At 45.5% G+C, this 12,577-nt stretch overlaps 2 protein-coding genes across 2 annotated transcripts in view; both read right to left on the bottom strand.

Annotated features, from left to right (window-relative positions):
• LOC309331899 (6-pyruvoyl tetrahydrobiopterin synthase-like) overlaps positions 1 to 12,577 on the bottom strand; it is a 95,797-nt gene that overhangs the window by 19,357 nt on the left and 63,863 nt on the right. The window lies entirely within an intron of this gene.
• LOC309331892 (uncharacterized protein) lies at positions 4,835 to 11,949 on the bottom strand. Its single transcript, XM_081844475.1, has 4 exons — positions 11,689 to 11,949; positions 9,158 to 9,365; positions 7,753 to 7,811; positions 4,835 to 6,422 (listed from the first exon to the last, which is right to left on the bottom strand). The coding sequence occupies exons 1-4, from the start codon at positions 11,858 to 11,860 to the stop codon at positions 6,148 to 6,150; spliced, it is 714 nt and encodes a 237-aa protein (XP_081700601.1). The 5' UTR covers positions 11,861 to 11,949; the 3' UTR covers positions 4,835 to 6,147.

The raw sequence follows: 12,577 nt of genomic DNA, 5'->3' as shown, positions 1-12,577 counted from the left end.
GACGGTGGAAGAAGATCGGAAGAAGTTTAAAGAATATTTGAAAAAAGATGTTAATATTTAAATCTTAGAATAGCTTTGGAAGTGGATATAGGTTGTAGGGTTAGAAGTAGAAGATAGTGTATTTTAAAATAGTAAAAAAAAAAAAGGTTAAAAATTATGATATACGGTATGTAAACTGCTAAAGATGAGGTAAAATGAAAATCAGATGGGGGGACTTGGGGAAGATCACCTGACATTGTTTAGAAAAATTAACGATAAGACAAGAATTTGTTTGTATTGTTGATTTTTATGTTTATTTGTGCTATAAAATGAATAAATTTTTTTTGGAAGAAAAGAAAGGGTGTGTGCCTGTTGTGTTCTCCTCACGCAGCCATGTAACATCGTGAAGTGGCGTGGAACTGGCAGGGCAGTGTGAGTGCAGACTTCAGATGCATGACTGTTGCAGCTGTACAGGGCTGGCAGAGCGTTGAGGAGCAAAATGCCTTCCCTCAAAATATGCCCGGGGCCACTGCCCCTCAGGCGCTCCCCCTGAGACGCCGCTGACTAGATGAACCATTGTCTTGATCCAGTAGATTCTTATGTACACTTTTGTGCACCAGCTGCTGCAGAACTGGTGTGTGTGTGTTGGTGTGTGTGTGGAGGTTGCCATAATACTCTGCAGGTGTATTCCTCTGCACCCTCATCAGCTGCAGTGGGACGAGGGGCCCTGTTCAGCTGTCCCACAAGCCGCCATCGAGAACCATGCTTCATTTGACTATTTTCCCCTTTGCTACACATTTGTGGTACACCGCTGCCGTCGTTTTGCCCAAATGCTAAATCCGTTTGCCAATGGAAAGTCAGGATATTAAGTAGAAAATAAAGTAGAGTTGTTGAAAAATAAAATTTTGAGGGCCTAAGATGGTATGCTGAACTAGGAGATTGGAGGGCCACACCTGTTTAAGATGGCACGGACCAGTTTCCAAATTCTCTCTCCCCTGGTCTGCATCGCAAGAGTGTGAGAGGGCACTGCTGTAACAAATCTGTTTCTGGGTGGATGTTTCATGGGCCAGGTTTGATCTGGGGAAAGAGTGAAACTGTTTTCCCATGAGGAAGATTGCAGATGTTTTGAGCAAGAAGGGCAGGCAATTGAGCAAACGAAACTCATGGATGGAAATGGGAGAAGCTGTGTGGGTAGAGATCAGCAAGCAATTTCATTCCGTTCAATGAAGCTGAATGTTGGAAGATTCAGGACAAAGTAAAAGGAAGTATTGGTTACGAAGTGCATAGTGAAACTATGGAACTCACTGCCGCAGGAGGCAATGATGGCCACTAACTTGGATGGCTTCAAAGGAGGATTGGACAAATTCATTGAGAAGGTTTAATAGCCACATTGGCTGTGCTCAATGCCTCTAAATACCAGTTGCTGGAAATCATAGCAGAGGAGAATGTTCTTGTGCCCAAATTCTACGGGCCGGTTTCTCCCAGGCATCTGGGTGATCACTGTGAGAACAGGATGCTGAAGTAGATGGGCCATTTACCTGATTAGCAGGCTCCTCTTATGTCCTGTGTTATGGCTCCTTAATAGCCACAACAGTGTGTGGGTGTGGGAGAGAGAAGGAGAGGGAGAGGGAGAAGGCAAAGGCAGAAAGTTTTGTTCCATCAAGGGACGTTTCATCCCATCATCTGACTGTGGCACAGCTATTGCTGAACAGGTGCTAGGGGAGAGAGGCATTACTCAGATGGTTAATGCTAGTATTTTTGGTTAATGGTTAATGCTAGTATTTTGTTGTGTGGTGGGGGTGGTTGGAGTGGGAAGACTTCAGCAGTACTTAATGAGAGGTTCTTTCACTTGGAAACTCTTCCCCTAATCCTGAATGTGTGAGGGAAGTGGCTGTAGTCCTTAAAATGTGTGGCAAAATTTGCATGACGCTTCTCAAGATGAAGGAGCAGGTTTTCATCTATATTTGAATCAAAGTGGACGCCATTTTGAATTGAGTTGGCCAGCTGAATTTTTCAGAACCACATTGATTTTTAACTGATTTCAAAATTGTACTGATATTTTTTATGTGTATTTTTATGTGTATTTTATGTGTATTTTTACTGTATTTTTTATGTGGTTCCTTAGAATTCTGCTTTCCACTAGTGCTCAGTAAATTGAGTAGTGGAGCCTTTAGGATGAGCAAAGTTGGAACCCATAACCTCTTAAGAGCACCTGGTTGAGTAACCCTGAGCTAAGATGAGGGAAGCTCCACAGCAGCTGACTAAGCGTGCTGTTGAAGACGCCTGATAGGAATGCAAGATAAAGAAAGCAGCACCTCCTCTGTGCATCCCAACCTTTGGGAATTTCCCTTGTTGTTTACCTGCCCAGTAACATCACCTGAGAGAGGCAGACCCGTGAGAAGCTGCAGTTCTGGATGGTGAATTCACTTGGGCTACAATCCTGTGCAGACATAAGACTTGTTGGGTATTTCCAAGTAAGATGTGTTTCTTTATCTGTGGCACAATCAAAGAAAAATCTATCCTGTTTTGGGGAAGTGACCACAAGGGTTTTGTGGAGGAGTCTGGGATTGTTTAACGCTCTGTCCCTTTTACCATACAGAGTGACACCACATCCACTAAGCCCTCCCTTGCCCAGAGTCCATTCTGAGGGCCACACTTCCTTGGGGGGGGGGGCACATGCCAGTGCTGGGCGAGGCCAGAGCAAAAGCAGGTGGCTCAGTGAAGTTTACCTTTGTGCAGTAGACTTATTTCTATGCACACCCCTCTCTGTCTTCCACTCCGACAAGCAAGAGGTATTATCAGATTTCAAATTCATATTCAAGGACTGCTTCTCTCCATATGAGCCCACCTGGACCCTGAGATCATCTGCTGAGGCCCTTCTTCATGTGCCTCCTCCATGAGAGGGGGGCAGCACAAGAACAGGCCTGTTCTGTGGTGGCTCCCCATTTGTGGAATGCTCTCTCCAGGGAGGTTCGCCTGGCCCCTTCATGATATGTCTCAAGGCGCAAGGCAAAAACATTCCTCTTCAAGGCCTCTGGCTGATTTATATTGGGTTGTCTTTGTTTTTATTTCTATTATGTATTCTGTGTTTTTATATTGTCATTTTTTGTTGTGAAAATAAATAATCAATCAATCAATCAATCAATCAATCAGTCAATCAATCAATCAATCAATCAATCAATCCAGGCTGGCAAAAACACACAATGAGAGTATGAAACAGGTTCTCTTATTTCAAAAAAGAGGCTAGGGAAGGGAGCAGGCAAGACTCCCATCCCAGAAGAGTAGCTTGTCACTTGGGCCTCTGCAGTTACTTGATTGCCACTTTTCACATTTCCAGAGTGTTTCCCCATTGCCAATCAATCTAACCTAATCCAAGTTTTGCCAGGCTGGACTACAATTCCCATCAGCCCCAGCCAGTGCATGCTGTGAGGGTGGCGGTGCAGTCCAAAAATATCTGGAGGGCCCTGTTATAAGAATTCTAAGGTCTCAAATATACAACAAATGCACACATATCTCAATATATGAACCATGTGTCTGAGCAGGAGAGCAATCCTGAAGCCATTTCGACTCTCCCAATGACCTCAAATATTCCTCTGCAGTAAGGGAGGCAAATGGGGAAAGCCTTCCCATTGTCTTTTTGCTTAAAAATCCTGTTTCAAGAGCGTATTTATGTATGAATAGGGTGAACCTGTGACCTGGACTAAAGTATTAACCATCACAAAAGAATGGCCAGGCTGCGCAGGTAGTGCAACCAGTGACCATTATCCTGGCAGACAGAATTTCTGCTGTAGACTGCCTGCTATGATGTCTGTTAGATGATTTTGGGGTGGTCTTTGGTGAAGGGGGTTGGGCAATGTCAAAAGTCTTTAAAGGTTCCTGCTCACTTTTGGTCAGGGTCTCTCCCTCCTTGGAACGCGAGGAGGGAACTCTGTTGCAACAGAAAAATAAATATCTGCCTTGCTTTCCACTGGATCCTGCCTCCATCCATTCTTCTCTGACTGATCTTGGACTTAGGGGACTCAGAGTCCCATGGGGAGTTGGGCAGCAAAACCTAAACCCCAATTTTTACATCAGTGCCAGGTTGGCAAAGGACTCCACAATCAATCCTAAGTGTGCTTACTTGAAAATTAACTCCATCAAAACCAATGAAATCAATCCCAAAAAGTATGTCTGGGAGCATTAAAATATATCATGATTTTCCTTTCAGAAATCTAATATGTGAGACCATTTCCACACCACCAAGAGGCACTTGGCCTCATTTTTGCTGCTGACCTCCCCTGTACCACAGTATTATTTTTTTCTGGTGAACTATACAGAGTTTTGACCAGTTGGATCCTCTTGCTGTTTCTAAAGTACACTGGGTAACAACTCCCGTTTGCCAATGTGCCGCTGAATGAAAAGGGTATAATTGTGTTCACTTCTTTTAGCACCCCAAGTGATCTGCAATATCCTAGTCCTCATTAAAATGGATCAGGCGTCCCGTGGCACCAATAAATCCCGTTGTTATTGTGCAGCCTCAAACGAATGTCAACATAAAGCAGGGGAGGGGAGGTCGGTTTCCTGGCTGAAACTGGCTTGGAAAGGTTGTTATAGCAAAAGAGGCAGCATTTGCCTGGGGGACAGGGGAAAAAAAACCATTCCAAAAAGTCATGGCTGTGACTTTTAATGCTGGCATAACTAAAAAGGGAGGATTTAACCTTGTTCTTTCAGAGACTTTTGCTCATGACCTTGAGAAGTATATAAACCAGCTGAAACTGAACCACTAATGTGCTCCTTTTCTAACCCTTTGCTCAGTTGTCCATTCCTCACCCACTACCCTCTCCCCCCCTGCAACACCCCCAAAAGAAGGCCACAGTTATATATAGGACATTGTGAAGCAGTTTTAATGAACCAGGGTCTTTCAAATACAATAGATTTCCAAAATACATTTCCCTGAGGAAACACAGTCTGTAACAAAAGCCACTGACAGCAAACCCAGCCTATCTTTCTGTGGAAGCCCACAATTAACCACCAATAGACTTGGTTCATCCTTCATCTCTCTTGCTTCCACCCCATTTTCCTCTCTGCATACAACCTATGGAGACAGTAGGGTGAGCACTTCTTAAGGAGCAGAGGAGTTATCTGAATATTTTAGAGCAAATAAATATTTTACAGTCCATGCGGGTTGCCCTGCCAGCAGGGGGCTCATAAGAGTTAATATACATACAGTAAATGAAGGGGCCTCCCTTAATCTGCATAACGTCTACTGATGGTTGTTTCAGAAGCTGAAGAAAGGGTGCAATTTCAAATTTGGCACATGGGCATTCAGATCTGCTTGGCACATGGGCATTCGGATCTGTGTTTAAATGGAAACGCCGGGCTTTCTTTCCTCTATCGCGGAAAATAAAATATGGGAAAGGGGTGTGTGCATGTGTGTGGTGTCAGAATTTTGGAACAGCCTTCTTGAACTACATGGAGGTACAAAACGCTGCTTCCTTTGTTTGTGTTGTATAGTGGAGATTCTCAATGGACCAGCCTTTCCTTCCATTCTGCAATGCCTGCCTGTGTCATCTACTCAAATATCCTCCAAGGATAGAGACCAGCTGCCTAGCACTTCTCTTTCAGAGAACTGGAAGAATTTTTTGGGGGGTGGGGAGGTGGGATGCACAGAAGGAACTGTTGAGACGCTTCCTTTCCTAAGGTTGCATCATTGTCCCGAGCCTGATAAAATAATATTAACTTAAAATATCTGGTCTATTCCTACTCTTGCCATGGAAGATCTTAGCAGCACTGGATCCATATGCAACAGGCAGAGTTAAGTCTGTTGATTATTTAGCTTATTATTATATTTTTGTCCCCTAGGCAGGGAAAAAGAAATAAAGAAGAGACAATGTTTTGATCTTGCTCCCAGCCCCCTAAAGGCATGAGCCCTCTCTCTTTAGACGTCTCTCAGTAAAGCTACCTGCTGCCATATCTTCTAAGTCAGCAGCTGGGCTATATTAGGGATTGATGAAATAAATGTGCAAATAAAGATGCATAATGGTGTGGAGGGGAAAGAGAGTTGCAGGTGAAGGCAGGGAGGGAGGGATTTCCTTCTCGAGGAGACCAGCCACCCGCCCTTCGCGTTCTGTTTGGAAGGGAAGGTGGCCACGCACGAGGAATGCGTGTTGTGGGGATTTGGGATTCAACTTAGGAGAGGAGCTTGAAGCCCAGCGAGATGGAGAGGAGCTGCAGGAATGCCAGGAGGAAGGAGCTGCCTTGAGCTGCAGAGGCCGAGCCTTTGGGACCTTGTGTCCACTGGTGGGAGGAAGCGAAGTTATGGTGGTGGACAGTGCTGGCGTTGAGGAGGACGTGGGCATCGGTCGGGTTGCTGTGAAGCGTCGGATTGTGGGAAGCAGGGGTGCTGGTGTCAGGGCGAGGGGTGGCGGAGGAGGACACCGATCTGATGCTGGTGGTTGTTGTGTCTGAAAGAAACAAATCAGATTAGCCAAGCTGTTGCGGCTTAGCAGAAAAGGATATGTAGGTGGACTGGGGTGGGGGGAAGGCCTGAGTTCAAAGCCCTCACATAAATCAAGGCCTGAGGAGGCAGGAAGGCCTGTGGCTCAATGCTCTGCAGGCAGAAGGTTTCCAAGGTCACTTTCCAGCCTCTCCAGGCAGGTCTGGGGAAATACTGCCCAGCTGAAATCCTGGAGAGCCCTTGCCAGTGAGAGCAGTGTATATCAGCTTTCCCTAACCTGGTGTCCTTCTGATACTTTTGACTACAGGTGTTTTGGACAACAACTCCTGTCAGCCCCAGAATTTAAGAATGCACAACAAGCCTGCTGGATCAGGCCAGTGGCTCAGCCAGTCCAGCACCCTGTTCTCACAGGGGCCAGCCAGACACTTGTGGGGGGAAGCCTGAAAGGTAGTAAAGGTAAAGGGACCCCTGACCATTAGGTCCAGTCATGACTGACTCTGGGGTTGCAGCGCTCATCTCGCTTTATTGGCCGAGGGAGCCGGCGTACAGCTTCCGGGTCATGTGGCCAGCATGACTAAGCCGCTTCTGGCGAACCAGAGCAGCGCACGCAAACGCCGTTTACCTTCCTGCTAGAGTGGTACCTATTTATCTACTTGCACTTTGATGTACTTTCGAATTGCTAGATTGGCAGGAGCAGGGACTGAACAACGGGAGCTCACCCCATCTGGGGATTTGAACCGGCAACCTTCTGATCGGCAAGTCCTAGGCTCTGTGGTTTAACCCACAATGCCACCCGCGTCCCTTAGCCTGAAAGGTATGCAGGAGCAAAACAGCACTCTGCCCACCTGCAGTTTCCAAAAAAGTGATATTCAGCAGTGTAATAGCCAGCTCAGCAGCCTAAAATTTCTGGGGAAGCCTGGCGCAGATAATACTATATGGTCTGATGGTCTGACAGTGTAAGACGGCTTACTAGGTTGTTTCCCACCGGCTAAACAGGAATTGCATCAACTTCCCCTCCTGCCAATCTTTGAAGGAATTGCCCTGAGATTGAGATTGAAGTTGGGCTATGTTAGCCAATAGTAGTCACCTCTCTCCACCCCCCCAATTGTTTAGATGGAAGAGAGAGGGTTAAATGTTAAAATTGAGAGATGTTACATAAGAAGAGCTCTGCTGGATCAGGCCATTGGCCCATCAGTATCCTGCTTTCACAGCAGCCAACAAAATGTGTTCTCTCATAGGAAGCCTTCAAACAGGATCTGAACGCAACCGCACTCTACCCATTTACAATTCCCGACAAACTGACACTGGAGGGAGACCTCGTTTTCTCACAAAATTACCTCTTGCCAGGGTCTGAGTTTGCAGCAGGGTCGTTCCATTGGCAAAGATGACAAAAGACCTGTTGGGAAACAAACAGAAAATGAGAATCATGAATGGTGGAGGAGAGAAGCTGTGAAATTATAGCCGAACGGCACTTCTGTTAAAAATGGGGGAGGGGATGCAGAGATGCCCAAACCCCATTTTAGCTGGCATTTGGAGAAGGGAAAAAAAAAATAAGAGCCTCCTTTTCATTTGTGCCTGAGCAACTATGCTGCTAACTTTTAGGAGCAAGCAGAGGAGATATGGATAGTTATTGCTAGTGTAATTTATCTGCATATGATCTTTCTTCAGCCAATTGGCATTTCTTGGTGATCATTGCAGAAAAAGGGGGAAATGAATCTTAAGCTTTGCTATAGAACACTCAGTATAAATTAAAGCAAGCATATCCATCAGACAGGCATGAGGTGGCAGGCTGATATATGCCCCTTTGGATAAAGCAGTGCCTCGTTACACAAAACCACATTTTGTGCTGCAAATTTATGTCTTAACGTTTTGCACTTAGGAGTCACACAGCTCTCCCTGCCAGCAAGGAAACACCAGGCTTTGTGTCTAGAAGTGTTGCAACCTCTCCACAAACTCTTTGCCTAAAGCAGAAGGACTCCCAGGTGCAGTCCCCAGCAGCTCCAGGTAGGCCTGGCACAGATCCCCTGTCTTAAACTCTGTACGGCTGCTGCCACTCTGGGTAAGCAACACTAAGCTAGATAGACCAGTGGTCTGATTTGCTGTGAGACAGTTCCTATGAAAGCAGAGGCTAATAAAAGCCCTCCCCTCAAAGGAAAAACCAGACAATTCAAACAATTACGGATAATTCAGCCTTGTTGATTTAGGTAATAAATTTTGATGTCTTCTCATAGGAGAAATAAGCAAGTTCCTCCATGTTATCGCCTACATACACACACGCCCCCAACTATCAGATAATTGCTCTGATTAGTTCCCCCAGTCTCACCCTTCCGTTAAAATTCAGTTCTAACTTAGATTGGCATAGTTAGTGCCTTTTGGCCTTGCAGAAGAAGCCACCCCACTATCTGTGAGAAGCTCACATGTCAGGCATGAAGGCCATGGCCATTATCCGACATTTCCTGTCCACAGGGACCTTCCCTTTACACATGGAGCTTTTGTTTAGGGGCTGAAAGTGCTTAATAGACCAAAAAATTGTCCAAGCTTTTTGGGGAGGGAGAAAAATTCCTGCATCTATGTCACTGTCTCTCAACGCCGATGCCATTTTAGGAACCCTGAGCTCCTCTGTGGTAATTCAAGAGACAACTGTATTGAGAAACAATACATTCGTTGGTAGTGTGAGGCTGTAGACCCCTTGGGGGCAGGGACTCTTTGGTGCAGAAAAGGCCCAGTGGTCAGGATTCTTACTTTATGAGCACAGATTCCATGTTGGCATTGGGGGCCGTCCAGCGAGTTCGGGTGCTATCACCGCTGGAGACGTTTTTCTCCACCAGGTTCTCGACGCCACTGCAGCTGATCGGTTTGTTTTCACTTTCCCACAGACCGCTGGAGCCGTCTTCAGAAGGCACGGCTTGCAGGATGACGGAAGTGCTGTTGTCAATCCCAGTAATGGTGACTGCAGAGAGAGTGGGAGAAATCACATTTTTACTGGGAAACTCAGGGATGGGAGGCAGAGGGAGGAAAGACCTTGATGTGATACTGGGAGAAAAAATCCAGAAAGCCCACAGCAGGGGCAAAGGGACAAAGAAAACCAAGAAACTACAGAAAGGCAAAATCTCGGCATCATTGTGGGATGTGCTGTTGTGGCATCATTTGTACAAAAATGTGAAGACAAACAGCAGCTGCTGTATGTAGCAATGATGATCTGGGGAAATCCGAATCCTTTGTTTCATGTGGCCTTAGGCAAAGCCCCTCTTAAGCATCAGATTCCCTATCTGCAGTATGGGTGCAATAAAACTGACCTATCTTAACAGGGTTGCATTGGAAGGATTACAGCGAGATAACACACACAAACAGCTTTAAGTTCTTCTTATCATTGCTGTTGATTTATTATTATTTCCATAGCTTTGTGTGTCGTGATTTAGATGGTTAGAATTCATGGAGCCTAGAAGCCATCTGAATCTTTTGACTAAATTTATTCAAAATGTGGTGTTTTGTTTTTGTTTTAAATCTTGCCTCTCCTAAGCTTGAGGCAGCTTGTGACATTGAGGGGAATGAGTGTAAATACAATATACCATTTCATTAGAAAAGAAGCAGGAACAGGAAATCTGAGTATATGATATACTTTTCTAAAGAGGGGGGGAAAAGGCACTAGGTTTCTGCTTGCCTACGTGCCATAGACTTCATTTGAGACCCCCAGCTCTAAACCTCCTGGTGTATGGAGACTGACATAAGAGAGCCAGTGCAGCGTAGACAGAGACCAAGGATCAAATCACCACTCAGACATGAAGCTCCTTGGATGACCTTGGACCAGTCGTTTTCTCTCAGCCTAGACTACCTCACAGGGTTGTTGTGAGGATAAAAGGGAGGTGACAATCGGATATTTGAAAACTGCTGTCCTTGTCAGAGATCTGGACTTGGCTGCTAGATGTTCTTGCGCTGAAATGTGCGACCCACATTGCAGCCATGGACAGCTAAGCTTTTCATGCCTTCCTTCATCTTGCTGGACCAGGGAAACTGGCTAGCCTAGATGTCTCAAGAAGAGGCTCTCCAACAGTCACTTGCAATGCAGCTTATTAAATTTGGGCTTCATTAGTGAACAGCAAGCTTTCATTTGGGGAAGATAAAAACTGGGGCGTCGTCATCCCACATGGGGACTAAAAATAATATTTGGAAATGGCAAGGGTGACACACTGTGTTCCACCCTGGGTGGGGCTGTGGGTCAAATCCCTGTTAGGGCAGCTCAGTCTATGAGGTTAAATGGCACAGGAGTCATTGTGCAAGAGATGCATGATCAAAATTGGTGAAACTCTTTCGGCACTAAAAAAATTAATACTGATTCTCAAGTGGTGTGAATATTTTGTTCCCTTCCAATATAATCTATGCTGCTTTCATATCATTTTGTCCTTCTGGGTATTCATTTGGTATTCATTTAAAAATTATTCATTTATTATAAAATTTAAAGTCCACCATTTTTACCATAGGAAGATTGGGTACTTTTTCAGTTGAAACCCGTAGGACCTTTGCATTACAGTTTAGTGACAGACTGATAAGAGCATTACAATATTACTACTATACTACTATTACTATTACTGCAGTTTTTTCTGTGCAAAGACCTTAATAAACCACCTCTTCCTGCTTTGCAACAAACCTGTGAAATAGGCCATTATCGCCCCATTTTACAGATGGGAGACTGTGGCCAAGAGATAGTGGCATAGATCCAAGCCCATCCATCAGCTCCATGGCTGGCAGATTCACACCCTTTTGCCCAGCACTGACTTACAGGCTACTTCAGAGTTGCTCTTTCTGTATCTGACATCAACCACAATGCCTCTAGAAAGTAAAGATCGCCTAACACACTGTTAACCAATGGGTTGCATTCCAGATGTTGCTGGACTTCAGATCCCAACAGACCCAGCCAGCACAGAGATGAAGGCATATGTAGTCCAAAATCTGGAGGACACCACATTGGCTCCCCCTTCCTTGTTCTTTTGGTTTTGGTCATCCCATTAGACTGTGCATCAAACCCCACAAATACCGTATCTTCCATCCCATGTCTTTTCTGAGCTTCTCTAGGTCTCTGCAGCAAGGCTAGCTTAAAATCTCAACAAGCCCTGCATTCACGGGCTGGTGGTGAGACTGGGTCCACAAGGCAAGGCTGCCCCAAAATGGCAGAACACCCTTTGGATCCCCAAAATGGCCAAAGGCAGGTTAGCTCTGAACACACAAACAGGAATGCCAAGATGCAACAGCAGCCCTGGAGACAAAGTGCAACTTACCTGTGTAGATGGCACTTGGTTTGAAATAAGCAGGTTCCACGTTCAGCTTGTAAGCGCCCCGCGTAACGGTCTTCTTGACGATATCACAAGGCGCCTGCTGAAGATAAGCAGAAGAAACAAACAGTGCCCCAAGGAAGACAAGCTGCAACATGGTGGACTTGAAGCTAGGCATGATCAGGTTGGGTTTTTCTTCTCCTCTCTGATTTCTCTTCAGGACCTGCCTGCCTTGTTGTACCTGAGATCTGGAGAGGGACCATAACTCACAGGGCTATTTATACTGCCAGACAGATGCAAATTACCTTCCTTCCACACCCTCATCAGTGGGAAGTTTCACAGGGTGACACATTTGGGCATGTGCCCTCCCTCCTCTTTACCTGCCTCTGCACCTCAGCATCTGAATGGCCTGTCTGGAGTAAGGGGGTGGGGAAAAGAGATCCGCAAACCAACTAGGAGCAGGGAGGCTTCTGCTCCTGGTGTCTCACTAGAAATGTATGTGGGCATGTGTGATCCTGTCTTTGCATGCCATGTCTCAAGAGCCAGTCTTAGGAATGGATGGGGGTGGGAGATACCAGGTAACCAGGTGGGTCTTTGTTGTGGGAAGAGGAAAATGGGTGCTCTTTTGATGCCTGAAAGTTGGCATCAAAATACAGTACCAGTCTGCATCCCCCACACCCTGGTCATTGAATCCAGGTATTCCTTTTCCAGGGAGAAACTGCTAAATTAAAAAGACCCGCTGACATCAACCCCCATTTTTTTTGCATTTTCTCAGTGATCTGTTTTTAATATCAAGCTCCCATCACCTGAAGTCTTTTGGAAGTGAAAAAGAGGAAGGGAAAAAATGCTTTTAATCTTGTTTTTAAGTTGTATTTCAATCAATTGTTTTTATATT

The sequence above is a fragment of the Podarcis erhardii genome (genome assembly GCF_964252035.2).
Source record: "Podarcis erhardii genome assembly, chromosome: 16".
Classification (NCBI taxonomy): Eukaryota; Metazoa; Chordata; class Lepidosauria; order Squamata; family Lacertidae; genus Podarcis; species Podarcis erhardii.
This window is presented reverse-complemented; position numbering and strand designations above follow the sequence as displayed.